The sequence below is a fragment of the Anticarsia gemmatalis genome, chromosome 22 (assembly GCF_050436995.1).
Source record: "Anticarsia gemmatalis isolate Benzon Research Colony breed Stoneville strain chromosome 22, ilAntGemm2 primary, whole genome shotgun sequence".
Taxonomy (NCBI): Eukaryota; Metazoa; Arthropoda; class Insecta; order Lepidoptera; family Erebidae; genus Anticarsia; species Anticarsia gemmatalis.
The window spans coordinates 4,621,914-4,639,758 of NC_134766.1; the positions used below are offsets into that span (position 1 = coordinate 4,621,914).

The 17,845-nt window shown below is 34.7% G+C and overlaps 1 protein-coding gene across 2 annotated transcripts in view; it reads left to right on the forward strand.

Annotated features, from left to right (window-relative positions):
• The window catches only part of LOC142982571 (sodium-dependent noradrenaline transporter-like), a 44,850-nt gene that overhangs the window by 7,649 nt on the left and 19,356 nt on the right, over positions 1-17,845 (forward strand). For both annotated transcript variants that reach the window (XM_076129131.1, XM_076129132.1), the window contains exon 2: positions 16,812-16,914. In XM_076129131.1, the coding sequence (XP_075985246.1) occupies positions 16,851-16,914 (64 nt within the window). In that variant the 5' untranslated portion in view covers positions 16,812-16,850. The remainder of the gene's footprint in view (positions 1-16,811; positions 16,915-17,845) is intronic.

Consider the following 17,845-nt stretch of genomic DNA (forward strand, 5'->3'; position numbering starts at 1 on the left):
ACACTTTATCCCTCCAAGACATGTTAAAGAATTCTCAGGAATGCAAGGTTTTATAACGATGGTTTCCATCACCGTTAGAACCAGTGAAGATTATACTGAGAAAAGTCATTAGTGTGTTGCCTTGAGTTCAAGTCCTTGAGCAATTGCATCGGTTTATGTCATCTTTATATCTCGTTTATACTAATATAATCGAACCGTAGCTTTTAACCTTGTAGCTTGCATAACTAATTTATATAGGTATTACCGCTATATCAAGCATGTTTACTTCTATCTGATGTTTTGGCACAGGTTAAACTTGCACGGGTCATAAGTTGAATCGGCGACGTAGAGATAACAAAGATTTATGTCTTTTTAAAATAGCAACATTTATAAAAACTACAATTTTGACCACAGAGAATAACTAACACAGCATTGCCATACGACGTGGCAATGCTGTCAGCATTTTCGAAACGTTACCCGGAGGACAGCGATACGCAGGAGTACTACGATGCATAACGCACTCTTTTGTCTATAATTTCATTTGCATCAATTGTAATATTTTAGTAAAAATAAATATATTAGGTCGGGAAAAAGTCTTTTCGCATTATAGTATGTATGAACTTGTAATAAAATCTCTTTGGCTTCAAGAATCACAAATGAGTACACGGTTCATTAGGTTTCTTTTAGTGAGCTCGTGAGGTACCCAATATCGAGCTTTCGTGTGAAGAGTGAAGAAAATATTTTATTACAAGTTCATACATACTATAATGCGAAAAGTCTTTTTCCCCGACCTAATATATTACAGATAACATATTTATGTCCCAAGATTACAGGTTTTAATAAAGCTAAACCTAATGATTGATATCGTTATAAAGTAAATAGCAGCCATCATTGAGGTTTATCCTCCGGCCGGACGGATAGACGTGCGAGCTTTCACTGCCTTTAGATAACACGCTATTCTTGTGCTAATATGAGAAGCGATCGTTACCAAACTGTCCTTAGTTTTATCACAGAATACATAGATAATCTAAACTACTAATATTAACAATGCGAAAGTAACTCTGTCTTTTTGCCTGTCAGTCTTGAAGCTAGGAGTTTCTTGTGAGCTCTTCTCATTGGCCTTACCTGCCGAATTAGCGGTAAATAAATGCTCTGATTGTATTTTGACAATTATAAGTGTCAGTACTTAACCTAAATGAGTAAATAATTAAATTTTGATTGAAAGTACACAACCGATTGGGATGCTATTGTACAAAGCTAGTTTGGCACCCGAGAAGGGATATATAGGATAGTTACAACTGCGCGCATGAGTTAGTATAGTAATATAATAATCACGAAAGTATAACTAAGCACACACACACAAAATGACCGAATCAAACGTTGTTAACCCATTGTTTTAATAAAAGTGAGTTGGGTACGAGCGTCACCGAAAAACCAACTAAAAGGCTGAAATAATTCACAAGAGTCACGCCTTTTTACCATAGGGCTAGGCAGAGACCAAAGTTCGCCACTTGGCACAATCCTTACAAACTTCCCTTGCTACGTGTACTACACACCTGATCTTTAAGGCAAATCATTGAAAATTTTTATGCGGATGGAGCCGCACTTCTACACTAGTATATTTTAGTAGTACAACGTAGTTTTATTTCACTTTTATAATATTCTATAGTGCAGATGAAGTCACCGTCAGTTCTAAGAAAGCGCTTATAAACTTAGTCTTTGTTATGTCTTTCATAACCGGTTGTCTTTTTCAGTCAGTTAAATAAGCTTAAGCTTTGACTTCAGACCATAATGGCTTTATTAATGTTAAAGTGAATCGGTCTGTCTATTTTTCATGCCTTTCTGTACGTCTGTATTTTGTCTATCTGACTAACCTCCGGTTTTATTATAAAGTGTTTTTTTCTTTATATAAGCTTAAACGCTATTGAATAGATAAACTCCCGCTAAATGTACTTTAGAAACTGGGCATAAGTCTTCTTCGTGACTTAATCATTGAACCGATGTCGATGAAATTTGTGCAAAGATAATTTTAAGTCCGAGAAATAACAATAGTTTTTATCGGAAAATCCACTGAAAACGGGACCTATGTGCCCAATGAGCCCTTTAACTAAAGTCCTAGCCGGCGGTTTTCCCAGAGTATAATTTATGAATATTGAGTAATATTAAAAAAAAGTAGCGGTAATAAACAGCACCCGTCCACTGCATAAGTCTACGAGCGAATCACATACTTAATTTTGTATGCCTTCGCCACTCCTGCACCATGCCATAGGTATAAATAATGCTGTCTACTAACTTGTCGGACTATAGTATTAGATTGATTCATAATGTAATAAATCATATCAATAATTTTAACGGGGTATTAAATTCAAGCACACGGTACACAGTTCCATAGACAACAGTCGGAAGTAGATATAGTCATAATTTATTTGTGGTGCAGTCACAACCATGACCTACGAGCTTAATACTGTATGTTGTGACCTTGACGTGACCTCTGTTGTATCTTTAGTACATTTGTGGCTCAACGACATTGGATTTTATCATATCTGTTACACCTAGAGGCCGTGTTAGACATAAGTTTAATTTATTCTCTAATGGCCTACTATTGTGCGGCTACTACGCCGTAGCAAGCTACGAAATGTATGCTACGAATGCTACGGTATTTCGTAGACTTTCATCGAAGCTGCACTAATTCTCTGTTTTGAATACACGTCATCAAAATTCAATACTTTTTAGAAATACATGCACTACTGTTTTTTAACGGTTCATAGTAAATTAAATATTTGAATTGTACTATTATTTACTGTACAAGTGGCAGTGTTGTGCATAAATTTGTTGCGGAGTCGTACAACTTTGTGAGTTGTTGTGGTTTTACTTAGGTACGTATCACAGGGTTAGCTGGACTTTACAGCTGTCAGTCGCATGAAAATGTTGAAATTACAGGGAATAAATCCTGATAAATATTTATACTTACTTAATTACTTACGAAAACTGTCAATCCATTATTAAACATATTTATTTGTAACCTTTTTGTATATTATATTGGTTAAAATGAAATCTTGTATTTATTTTGACTTATAAAACTAAAAAGTAGTTTCAATATACAAATATAAAAATAACTATAAAATAATAGCTCACAATATTATATCTTTAAGTACAACTTAAGCCTATATCAAAACGTAAGTAGCTTGTGTATAAGTATGTTACAAAGTCTCTTGTTAACGAAGTTCATCATTGTGTGGTTTTTATAGAAATAAAGAAACATAATCACTACACAATTATTTTTTTTAATAGAGGAAAAATTTAATAATCTTTTTTTATTATTTACTATTCATATCCTTTCTATAGGTGTGTGAGGCGCTCATAGCCAGCTGCGCTCACCGGTCGGTAAACGATCTGTGGGTTAAGTAACCGTTGGCGCGGTCAGTCTATAGATGGGTGACCGCATAGTGGCATTTGAATTGAGCGTCTCCGTGCTTCGGAGGGCACGTAAACAGTCGGTCCCGGTTGTTGTCAATTAAGATAACAGTCGTTAAGCCATGTCAAAGGCCTTTCGGGCGGCTTCAACAACTTTGACACTAGGTTGACCAATAACCATACGATAGATAGATAGATATAGGTGTGTGTTAATAGTCCCCTTTACACACACATACACTCTATCGCGTATGAAACAACAATCAAGTGTAAGGGAAAGTAAAGACCACGCGCCGCGCTCTTCAGTCAAGCCCCCGAAGAAAATCGCGAGCGAAGACCGCGCTGCTTTCCCGCGCGTACTCCTGTGCGCTCCTAAGAACGTGCGATAGAGTGTGGGTGTAAAGGTGGCCAATGTTTATACCTTATAATACATAACCTAAAAAAGCAATATTTGATCTACAATAAAAAGCTCCTGTAAATGTGATTCAGCTTCTTTTTTTATATTAAATAGATCAGATGCTCTGGGCGGAAATTAAACTAGAGCACACGTGCGACGGTAATGACTTTAACCATGGCATTGGAGCGCTCACTCATTATTCTTTTCTCCTTTTTTTAAATAAACCAGATAGTCGATAATTAATGTGCTTTAGCGGGGTACCTGTGGATTATTAAAATATTAGTTGTGTGGTATGAAATGCGCGTTTAAAATTATTGATAAAGATAAGAGGCTAGAGATAGTTACCGCGATTGCAGTATTTGGGGGTACGAAATCGTACAGAACAGAGAGGTTGGGGAGAAAAGCGAAATTGACTTTGCTCAGAAGTAGAACATAACAAAAGCACATCACTGTGCCACTGTTGGGTAAAATGCACGAATCAGGCATGGGTCAGGCCGTGACACCTAAAACGGTTTTAGGTGACAAGTGCAGGTCGAGGAGAATTGACGACTTTGCATTCCGACAGGAACTTTTTTAAAGACGTTTATGAAGCAAACAGGGCTATTACACAATGTTTTTGCTGTTAGAACCAATAATAACTATGTTATACACACATACTTGTAAGTCATTGATGTACCATGAGTTCGAACCTACCTGCACAAGAATCAAATGCCTAAACCATTCTTCTTTCACTGGCGCTTGGGTAGATTACAAGTACCGATTCAAATCCTCTCTAATGAATAACTCACTTTATCCCGTGATTTTTGCCTCACAATAAGCAAAACGCTGACGTCACAATATGGCGGCTATTGCCGGACGATTCAATTTAAAGCTCCACTGGTGTACTGTGACGTGTCTCTGAACTTGAACGTTTATTGCGAGCGTTATATCATGGTGGCAAGGTGTCCCTTACCAACTCGTGTTGTATTACAAATGTCAGACTATTTTTGATGGTTTAATTAAGTCGTGTAATGTATTTTTGTCATATTTTCTCGAGAAATCTTAAAGGGCAAGTTATTTAGAATCGTTTTTAGAAATTATGTAATAGAATTTAAGTTCCAATAGTCGTATTAGGTATTTACTGTAGCTGTATTGATATTATCTTCTGGCTTACTGAAAATAAGGTTTTGTATTGTCCTTTATTTTTGAAGATTTTTTGATTTTGTGTTCATTAAATGCTAACTCTAATTAATATCATAATCGAAAGCATCTGTAAAAATCGTTTAGTTTTCTTTTAAAAATACTTACTTTAATGAAGTTTACTTAAAACGTTATAACAGAGTTATGCAAGCAGCAGCTTTTTGACTTTACAATCCGAAGATCTCCAAGTACTGAATGACATTCGTTTTTAACTTCACCCATCACAATCTCGAATGCTCGTTGTATCACCGTGTACAATAGGACGTTATTACCTGCGAATGCCTTCACATACGTGAAAGATCCGCACTTAATATTATAGTACTCATATTTTATAATGTTATGTTCTACTAGCTGACCCGCGCAACTTCGCTTGCGTCACATAAGAGAGAATGGGTCAGAACTTTCCATGTTTTTGTAACACTTTTTACTGTTACCTACTCTGCTCCTATTGGTCGTAGCGTGATGATATAAAATATGCTTTTTTTTCACAAAAAATATTTTCAAAATTATTTTATCTCTTAGTATAACGAAGTCGCGCTAAGGCATATCCGCCATTAAAACAGTTGCCATGGCAACGGAATTTTGTTAATTCAATGTCATTATAATATTGATTTTTCGCGACTTCGTTGAATTTTCTGAATTTTCCCGGGAAATGCGTCATTTTCCCGGGGTAAAAGTAGCCTATGTCCTTTCTCGGGTATCAAGATATCTCCATACCAAATTTCATGCAAATTGGTTCAGTAGTTTAGGCGTGATTGAGTAGCAGACAGACAGACAGACAGAGTTACTTTCGCATTTATAATATTAGTATGGATGGACTCGCACGGAAAGTTTTACATAGGTGGCGCTGGTGTGTTTGCTGGCCATAATGACCAGAAAAAAGGTTTTTTTGATGTTTTGTGATTGTCTTTTGTTTTTTAATTAACAAATAAACTGTAACAGTAAGTAATTTTTTTAGTTACTTTAGAGTTTCAGGATTAACATCTTAGAAATCTTATGAAAATAAGCGCGAGACCTCGGTGCTTGCAAATTTTATTATACGAAGTGACATAGTTTTGAATTTAGACTGATATCTTGTTGAAATACAACCACGCTTTTTATAGAATAAACATAAAAAGATGGTCAATAAAAATAATTCCGAACAAAGTGTCCCTATTTCCATTTTCCACCAGGAAAAACTTGATACATTTTTTAAACCGAGGTTGTATTAAAATTAATTTCCACGAACTAGGAGAGCAACAAAACGGGAGCTGCAACGTCGCAAATATTATATTTTTCAAATTAAATCCCGACATTTAATATAATATGAGAATAGAAGCATGTTTTGAATACACGACAATTATGGAGCTTTCCTTCAATTTAACGTAAAAGAGACTAATCTGATCGAGAATGGGATCCCTTTGATCATTTTCATGTCTATGCCATAATTTCCTAATGCTCATATTTATTTTTTATGCCAGGATTATTATGTTATACATATCAATCAAGTACCTGTCTTGATGTAAGAGACGGTACTTCGAGGAATTACAAGATTATTTCTGAGATAAAATAATAGAGTACAGAGTAAATTTAAAAAAAACGACGAGTTAAAACATTACTAAAAAATAAATATTTTGTTTTTAAAATCTAGAACACGTTTTAAAGTTAGCGCTTTAGGTTAATGGTTAGAGTGTGCTACGCCTTATGCCGAGTCATCGTTGATTTCTGTGGAACAAATTAATTGTATGGTTTCTCTTTGGGTCTGTAATAAAATTCTCAGTCAGTAAATTTTGTGATACATAATTATAACGTCATGTATGTGAAACAAGATGTATTGATGGAATGAAGCATGGGAAGTTTGTAGAGATCGTAGTAAGCAGCGTTCTTTGGTCTTAGCTTACCCCTGTAACTACTTTAGAAAAGTTCCTTGTGTGCAAAAATTAACGTCTGCCTATCCTGTTCCCGTTCATACCTATTTAGTAGCGGCGTGTAGATAACGGTAACGTAGTAGTAAAACTGATAAGTTTATACGATCGTAACCCGTTAGGTGAACGGAGAGAGATATTTTTTACGCGAAACGTCCGGAGGTCAGCCCGGCTGTGGTTAATGTAGCATGCTACTAATTTACACTCACTCTGAACGGTATACCGCTGATAGAGTTGTACTAAACGTGGCCATGAAACATGCGAATCAATGGATTTGACATTGCTTTTCATTCACGTAACCTTTTCCCGTAAATACTTGTTTTCTTGCACAGGCGACTTTGCAATTGTAAAAGAAAACTTAAAAAGCTCTTAAATTAATTATTGATGAAAACTAGCTAAGTTTTTCAGGGAGAACTCAAGTAGGTAGAAGTAAGCAATTGCATTTCATTACATAAATGGTGTCAACATTAATCAAATAAATGATAATTCAACTGAGAATGCACAATCTGTATATGCGCGGTAAATTTTTTAAAGATGCCTGCCGAGATGATTTTTACTATGCCTTATTTATTACCTTTTCGACCGAGTTACATTGATAGTGGTTACGGCTGTCTATCCATTGTACAATTTGTTATTATCGCTCGGTCTGTTTTGTCGCTGTTTCCATGGCCCGTACCTATAAACCGAACGACAGTAGGTGAGGTTAGCAGAAAGCAGTCGCTCGGTGTGTTTGATAAGGGATTCTTTTGTGTAGTGTGGACGCTGCCTAATTGTGTGTGAAGAGTGCCAGTGTACCCGCGGCCTACAGGGTACGGTGACTCGATCACCACTCACCTCTCTCATACCGTTGTTTGGCCTTAGCGTGAATTTAATAAGATTGTTATACGTTTTTAAAGCTATGATTATATTTAGAAAGGAAATTTTATTTATAAAGTCCATTTTTAGCGGCCATAGTAACCCTTTCAGTCAACCTTGAAGACTTGTGTTAGGGTTGGGATTTATCGATAGATGCAATGCGCGGTGAGTGAATGGATTTAAATCCTGTCGATCGTAACTTTGTGACTCACTATTGAGCTACAGTCGCTTAATACTCTTAGAACTCATTTATTATATTATCTTATCGTGTGTCGTGAAAATGAAATGAAAACATCGTTGGCACTTCCATGAATGTTTTCGATTGCCACATCTAAACTATTATAGCTTTAAGTGTCACATAAATAGTTGCTGTAAATAATAATTAATCCCTTTACAAATGTATACAAATTAATATTATTTGTCTATGCAGTTATTTATGTGATCCACATAATATGTTTCAGGTTTGCGTGTAATTTATATCTCTGTTTGTGTGATTTGTATGTTTGGAAAATGTAATAGATGTACCTATAGATTCGAAGTAATAATATATTTATGGTGTGTGTAAATGTTACAGTAGTGCGTGAGTTTTTAAATGGGTCAATAATTTATTTAATTGAAAAAGATGGCGAAGTGAGTTGGACTCTCATACTAAAGATTGGCACCAAATAGCTTTAGACAGAGATAGATGGAAAGAGGGAAGGGAGGCCTTTGCTCTGCAGTGGGACAATATGGGCTGATAATAAATAATAATAATTAAATAATTTATTTCTTGACGAATCGGTTCCAAATATTTGGCTAAATATGTTGTACAATGAAATACTTTTGCATTTGAAACTATAAAAGGCAATATGAGCTGTTATTATTTATGTCAATATTTCAAGCATTTTGTAAATCTGTTACTAGAAATGTTAGATAATATAATTTGACAGCCGGTGATCAACTCTAACTTTTCCTACAGAGTATTTCATTTACCTTTAAACCCCAATAAAATACATTAAACGAAATAAAAGTCACAAGTTTAAAAGTAAATCCGCGTTTGCTTTACATTTGACTCGTAAAGCGATGATTTATTATTTATTTACCGTCACGTTCACCTGTATGTATGTTTGTATGTGTCAACTTATAACAGGATTCACTGAACTGTGTGTGATATACGAATCGTCCTGTTTTCTTTTGAATTACTCGTTTGAATTTATTATAGAAGGTTATGGATGTTTGTTTTTTAGTTGTGACGGTTGTTTAGCGGGAAAGGGTTTTAAAGATAGGTATTATGGATAAATGGAACGTCGCATTTACTTATACTTATAAAGGTAGTTTAGTTGATAATAATAAGAAATATAAACTTTGCGTAAAAGAATATCTATTCATCCATTCAGTCTTTTTACAATTGCACGCAAATGCACACCCTTGAGTGCCATTTCCCTCTTATAAACGCAGAAAAGTATGTTTTTCTTTTAAAAGGCTTATATAAGAGGTAGCGGTAATTACTATGTTTCTATTTACGGCTTATAAGGCAGGTTTCTCTGATATAACTACCAGGAATCACTTATAAATAGCTTTAGTTATGATGTGCGTGCTTTCTACGGACATAAATCTCTATTCGTTATATTTGGAAACTTTACACAACAAGGATATTTATGACACTAACCTGTCAAAAATTTATATTTGGTGAAACAAACTTAACTTAATCATGGAGTCATCAAAGCCAGCTGTGCTCACCGGTTAGTAAACGATCTCTGGGTACGAAGCAAACCTCGGCGCAGTCAATACATAGATGGGCCCGTAACCACAAAGTAGTATTTGAGCTTCACTCTATTTGTACTCCTCTCTAATAACCGTGCTTCAGAAGGCACGTAAATATTCGATACCGGTGGTTGTCAATTAAGATAACAGTCTTCAGTTCTTTAAGAAAAGAAAAAGAAAAAAAAGAAAGATAACAGTCGTTAACCCCCGCAAAAGGCCTTCGGGCGGCTTAAACAACTTTGACATTAGATTGACCACTAACCATACGATAACATATAAGAAGACTTAATCACGGTCCATCATTATACAGATTCCAAACAAAAAATTAATTCAATTTTTAATATAATTCCTGAATCTTTTGTGAGTGTTGTAAAGTTTGAAGGTCGAGTTAATTCTTGATCGTGTTATGTCGGTAATGGCTGTCTGTCTGTCCGCAATGACTGTAAGCGGATGAAGACGACGTCAAACACTCGTTATCAGGCGGCTTTGGCGAGTGACAGTGATTTGCTGATGTTAGTGCTTTAAAGTATGGAAGTCGCAGGTTTTATGATGCTAATTTTATTTGGTAGCGTTAATTCTTAACGTATTATTACGCATTATGTGTGAAATTATAAAAACACAGATAGCATTACGCCTAATCTATACTAATATTATAAAGCTGAAGAGTTTGTTTGTTTGAACGCGCTAATCTCAGGAACTACTGGTCCGATTTGAAAAATTATTTCAGTGTTAGATAGTCCATTTATCGAGGAAGGTTATAGGCTATATTATATCATCACGCTACTACCAATAGGAACAGAGTACCAGTACCAAAATGTTACAAAAACGGGGAAAATGTTGACCCATTCTCTCTAATGTGACGCAAGCGAAGTTGCGCGGGTCAGCTAGTGTATAATAGAATACGAGAATTCACGTGAACACGCATTTTACCTTAAAAATGCCTAACGTTTCGGCGCAGGTTGCACTCGCCGTGGTACCAGGCTGGCAGGAGAGTCCAGTCTTCTAATTCCCGTAATCTATTATACATTAAACATGCAACGCGAGATTTAAAAGTTATGAACATCGCGCCTGTTGTACCGGAAGGTATAGTCAGAAAGTATGATATACACCCACGTTCCACCATAGACATTGTTATTCCCATATAAAACTAGCTTATTGCCATGTATTGGGCACATTGCTGCAGCTTATGAGCTTCTATTGAGAAATATTACTATTATTGAAAATATTCTAATACAAACAATCCAGGAATTGAACCTCGGATCTCATGGTCAGCAGTTAGAACACTATCGCCCAGGCCAAAAAGGTTGTCAGAGGCGCCAATTAAGTGCATTTTGTTATTTTCAGTTGTTTATCAACAAATCGATAAAAAAAAACATTTATTTTCTAATATAGCTATGAAATATCAACATAAACCACGGCGACATCAAAGTGAAGTTGTAAACATTCTTCAATTTCCTAAACGCACAATTATTTTTAAATGACCTCTGCTTTAAATTGCACATAACCTTGTCATGTTTTTAAGAGCTAATATTCCTATGTATATTTTTTATATATTTATTGGCAAAAGCTGGAGAGGATAATGGCCTTTTTGTGAGATGACGAAACGCCTTTTTGCGAGACGAAAATTGTGTATGGTTTAAATCAAATATATTTAAACTTTGAAGACTTAATTTATTTATGTTACATTCGCTCATCTGCGGATACCGATACTAATATTCTAATACATAGTGTAGAATTACTTGCTACACGTCTCATGCTACGAGCAGCTACGAGGTGCTACGAGTGCTACGAATGCTACAACGAATTTTGCTATAAATGTTAAAATTCTTAGCAGTTAATTCCAGTCTGTTATAACTTCTTATTAGGACTATTTGAGACACAAAATATTTGAAATTTTGTCGTGCATTTTGTAGGATTTACAAGAGCATATTTTTATAGCTGTCACATTTTTAATTGGCGAACATTGGTGCAGACATTCAATTACCGCGGCATTCTTCACAACAGTCGGTGTATTTCGGTGTACATTGAACACGTCATGACCTGCAGTTTACCTGTTGATGTAAACTTAACGAGATTCTGGCTTTGATGTTATTGAGTGCATTGTAGTTTTTTAAGAATAGGTAGGTATTGTGTGTGTTAAATCGAAATATATCGTGATGTTTATATAGGATTGGTATTGTACTGATCATGGATTTTTTAAATTGTTTGATGCTCCCATCACTAGCAATTTAAAAAATCAAGTTTTACCTTTTATCACATCGAATATAAAATGACTTATTATAAAATCACTATTATATACATACATCGATTTATGATCATAAATATTTTTTTAACCAGTCAAACAAGTTTCATAGTACTATAGTCGAGGAAGCTTTCAGAAACAGTGCATTACACTTATTGATGATCAATATAACAAACAGTACTGACCTTGCCCGACACTACACCTGATATCCATCCAACGCTCTTCCACGTTAGATTCATATCGTAGTACGTATGTATAATGCGTCAGACGTCCGCATCCTTTGACTCAGCGTCAACCACTCAGAGATGACTCAATGCCAATTTACTATGGACGCTTATGAGATAGTATTGCGTACTAGTATTGTATGAATAAGCACATTTTCTTTTCTTTATTTGTTATCGTGTGAAAGCTGGAAAATCGGATCGTATCGGAAAGAGTTTTATGTAGCGATAGAGCAGTAAATATCATAAAATAGTTTTTTTACCGTTACGATTATAATTATTAGTTCATATAAACATTCTGTCACGCTTTTATAAGGGTAAATCACCCTTGTAAAATAATCTGGCCGTTGATTTTGTAAGAATTAACGAGCTAGATTTTATCCAAACTTTTTCGGAAGCTGTAACGCGAAAGGCACTAAGCATTCCCTGCTATTTTTTTACGTTTTTAAGCACATATGAGAACCAATGGCAAGGATTAAAAAAAACCATACCTGTCTACTAATTATTTTAAAATACTCATAGTAAACTACGCAATACGCATATACCCCCCACTTACAAGATAATCACACAGCGCACTACGTCACAGTTCCGACAACACATACCTATATAATTATACAAGTATATGAGATTGAGTAGGTAGCGTCGTTAACATCAGTAGCGCTGTTATTGATGTCTGTCTGTTGCAGTTGAAGCACACTCATACAATGTACACACACGTCAATTTATATAGTCTATGTATGTATCTTTATGAAGTAATGTACGTAGAACAACCCTCGAATTAACAATGCAACGTTCACTGCAAATAAGTTGTTCAATCGTGTATTATTTTTTGTAACATAATTGTACTGTTATCAGTATATTGAAAACTAAAGAATTTTTATTGGTTTACTTGAATAGTTCAGCAAATATCGTCGTTGTACTTGTCAAAATATTATCATTTCATTATTTTGTAATTTTACACTTTTTGGATCGTCCTAAAAAAATATCAAAAAGCACATGAATATATCAGGTTTGGCAAGCCCACCGATGGTAGTTAAAGTAAGTGTTTATCACAAAATCAATCAAATTATTTTCCAATGTACAGAGATATACTCATCTACAGTATATTAAAACAAAAAAATCATATTAGATAACTATCTACTAGAAAATATGTAATAAACATAATGAACTAACCAATATCACCAAATTAAAAAAACTTTTTCAATAAATTTTCAATTTCTAATGGAAAATTGGAAACAAATCCATATCGAAAAGCATTTATACATAGTTTTATTTAGTAATGAAATGACAGATGTTTTAGTTATAAACCCCGGGACAGATCAGTCGTAAAGTTAGTTATGGCGGCGGAATGTGAGGCTCACTCCCTAACTAACTGTTTTATGTTAGTGATAATAATATTATTGCAAGTGGGTTCAGGTGGCACTGTTAGCGGAGTAGAAAGCGTGTTAAACCTTTCTGAGTACAAGTTTACTTTTATCAAACAGTACAGTTTTTGATATTTTCTTAATTTTTTTAATAATTTACAACTATCAAACTGAGATATTAACCATCAATTAAGGTGCTTTCTTTGCAAAATTGTAAGCTAGTGAAAAATCAAAATCAAATCATTTATTCATTTAGGTCAAATATTGACACTTATGATAGTCGTTACGAGTATCTATTTCCTACTTGTAACTCGATTCTTCTTGTTATACTGTATGTTTAAGTGTGTACGATTAATTGCAAACAAAATGCGACACTTGTAATAACATCATATTATTTCTAAAACAATGTCCATCATTGGAAGTGTACATTGCTTCCTTTGAAACCTCACTTATATTCCCGCTCCGCTCATCAACATCCTCGCTTCTCGCTCTCACCGGCGGCTCAGCTTTACCCAGTGTGTATGCGACTGGTTTGACAGTATGACGTATATAGCGTTACTCTCGGAGTGACGGCCTCATGTCGCAGACATTGTGGAGTGCACCTCTCGACTCGAGACCCCGGTCTGTTCCGCACACACCCATGAATGAAGCCTCGCCGACGAGAAAAACAAGGGATTTCTTGCTTAAGCTTCATTTCCCATAACGGTTAATTGGGCGGGAAATCGTTGGTACAAGATTTCGATGGAACATATTAGGTCAGGGAAAAAGTCTTGTCGCATTATAGTATGTATAAACTTGTAATAAAATCTTCTCTCTACACAAAAAAGCTCGATAATTGGGTACGTCACGAGCTCACTGAGAGAAACCTAATGAACCGTGTACTTTGTTGTGCTTCTTGAAGTATTTTATTACAAGTTCATACATACTATAATGCGAAAAGACTTTTTCCCCAGACTAATATATTATTTTGATTTAATATTTTTGGCAGTTTGAAGATCTACACTCGGTCTCTTTATGTAAACAGTTAATTAATTTGAATGCTATTGTTATTATCATTTACCAAACAGACTTTATATATTCTGACTGTGTTGGGATAATTCAAAAGTAATGCAAATAAAAGTTATTTTCTTGTCTTAGCTTTCAGACAATATAGAATCAGCACTGTTTTTAAATTATGTAACAATATACAACAAAAATTTACATGTCAATGTTCACAAAACTGATTTCAGTGGTGAATAACCTTGCAACTGACCTTTACAATGAAACTAGCGAGTGCGTAAAAGTTATAAATAATAGTTAATTACAAACCCCAGGGTGTTAAATTAGCGAGTAAAAAGTGGTAATTTGTTTTTATTAACTTAGCGTGATGGTGCTACGTGTGTTAAGTTTTTAATATTTTTAAATTGACGCCCCGTATATTGTGTCGTAGGGTTGTCAGGCACCAAGAACTTAAATAGGTTTCTATAGCTACTGGGTGGACTGAATTCTTACAATTGGGTGAAGGATGGTGTACATATCAATCTAAAGTTACGGCAGTTTTTTTTAAATAGTGGATGATTATCTAATTATCGTGATCATTTGTAGTTTAGCTCTTGTATTTTAACCGAAATAACAATTATATGACATGATTTTACGCATAATGAGATAAAGTATCCTACTTACATAAGTATTCATAATTATCAGACTCCTTAATAAACCTTCAAAATATCTTATTTTACTTTTACAAGCAATCTTCAAAATTCGTAAGTGGCAGCCCTACCCATATACAGGGTGTGAACATAATTAATTACACTCTAAGTGAGAGTACGCGAGTGTTGTCATATAGCTTTAGATTTGTGTCGTATACGTCACGACACGTATGTTGGTAGTACTGGCCGTGCCATCTTGTGTCGTCTTTATGGTGATATGCTTTCAAATTGACGTTTAATTTTCATGGTACAGTTAGCCCATGATTTTGGCAAGAAGTAGCTATTTTGATTGCAAGTCACTATCAATATTAAGATTTGAAATATGTAATGTTGTTAGAGAATTGAGCACTCACAAATGCTTGTTTCAATATTAAGCTAGGTTATAGTAAAACAAACAAAACGATATGATGTTTATATTTATAGCTCTGTTAAATCATAATTAAAAGTCGGTAACATCCTTACTATAATTCTACTATTTTCATTAATGTTATGGATTGCTATTTATTTGGTAAATTTGTCATCCGTGTGACCGGAAACTTATCATAATGATTATATTAAATAGATTTATTTTATTATAACAATATACACAGCAAGCCCAATAGTTTAACAAAATAAATCTATACTATTTTAAAAACTGATACGAATTTCGGATTTTCATTCAATATTTAACTCGAGTACATGAAAAATTAAAAGTAATATTTTATACATTTGCTGTTAAAAAAATATTTGGTATAACCGTGCCTGGAGGGATTTAATGCATCGATGAAACAGCAAAATAAAACGAGATTTTATTTGTACTTGTGTGAATAAAGCGAACACGGGAAATAAATGAATATTTTTAATCTGTGCCATGATGACGTAGTAGAAAACAGTTCGGATATGCGATGGGTAAAACGCAGTTAGGTTCTTCTATATTTTGTTTTTGATAGATTATTATGTATTGTTAATGACTCACCGTGGTCTATATCCCACAGAATATTGAAATAATAATTATGTTTATTACCAAAAAGTATTGCATACATACATACCAGTGCAACAGTGAAGAGTTTAGTGTGAAGCTACTAGAATTCAATACATTTCTTTTGACCATAAACTTAAAACATGACTCGGTCGGGGCTAAATTCCGAAAGAATCCGAAAGCATGTTTCTTAAATGTTCAATTACCATTTTCATGTGAAACCTGCCCCACCTATAAAACAATAAATTAATCATTAAAACTCATCTTAAGTAACTTGCAGAAATAATTTGCATAAACTTTTAATACATCTTAATTGCTCGCCGTAGCCCCGTAGCGCCGTAGAAGGGCTCGTAGCACCTACGTGCTACGAAGAACGACTGCGACTTAATTCACTGAAATGGAGGCCTTTATTAGAAAATACCTCTGTTATTTTAAAGTCTATGAAAGTAAATGAATATATTATTCAATAGATATTATACTTTTCTTACTTTGTGAAAGTAAAACTGATGAATTTATACAAAAACAGAATATTATAAAGTACTAGTTTTGCCAATCAATACTTTTAACAATGACTAAATAGGTATTGAAAGTGGAAGGCTTTATGTTTAAATGTAACACACCGCTTGCTTCATATCTATGTATAAACCCTACCTTAGATTTCTATCATGAAAAAACCTTTTTGATGGGGTTTCTTCTGTTATGAAACATTAATAATACACGTCTTCCCGTTGTTGAGTAAAGGCCTCCCCCACTGAATACAATCCTACGCCTGTATTATCCATTGCAACCCTACAAATCTGAAGAACACGCCAATAATAATTATTATTGCCAAAAGACCATGTCAAATAAACAACTTTTGTTTCGTTGCAGGTATAACACAATGAGGAGGTGTGCAGCGTAGCGGGCGGCATGGCGGGCATGCCCGTGCTCGGGAACAGCGTCGGCGCCGGCGAGCTGCGAGACAACAGCCGGGGTAAATATCATACACCTTCATACAACCCGGGCTGCACTCTCAGGAAGAAATTCTTTAGCTCCAGTGTAGTTCACCAACTTCAAACATCTTTGCAGGTCATGGCACTCGCATTAGCTGTCTATGGTCTTATATAAAAATCATTGCATTGTTAACTTCAAACATCTTTAAAAGCTATATTTTTCGTGTTAGCAGTCTATAATCTTGTAGAGAAATCATTGCCTTTATTGAGTTGTAAAAGTTTACATTTAATAATGCGCATCACTAACTTTAGTTTTACTTCAAAAACGGCACTGCGTTTTTATCCTGTCAACTTGATCACTACAAATGAAAAAAATACAACAATTATCAAACTATAATAGCTATTTGCAGCAGTCTCCGTGACACAAAGTTCCAATACGTTCGTGTATTAAGACGTCATATTCCCGGCTACCAACGCAATGGATTATCCAGAAAGTCCTTAATGGCCCCTCAGTGGTGAGCAAACAGCGTCGCTTGCGGCTTAATGCCCTGTCATTATGTAATGAATTACAGTTTTAAACTAGCCCTGATTCTCATCTAGCAACTTTGAAAATATCTTCTTAAATCGTTTTTAGTTTAACTGAGTTTAATGCTATTTATGTTTCAACATTTCCTTATCTTTCGAGGGATCAAATCGCTAACTAAATGACCGAAAACACAGTTTTCTGACTTACACATATTATAGTCTTTTATTAATCCGTTTGTGTGTATACTGTATAGCTTTATATTATAAAGGTTATCAAATACGTATAAATATGTTCAAGTAAGGCTTATAAAAGACTGGCCAGTTTTATCCTGTAACAGTTTAAAAAATGACATTTAAAAAAGGTTCAACAAAGAGACACTAATGGACTCATAATATCCCAGTTCTGATCCTGTACTAACAAATGAAAATCCGCAAGAGAAATCATAT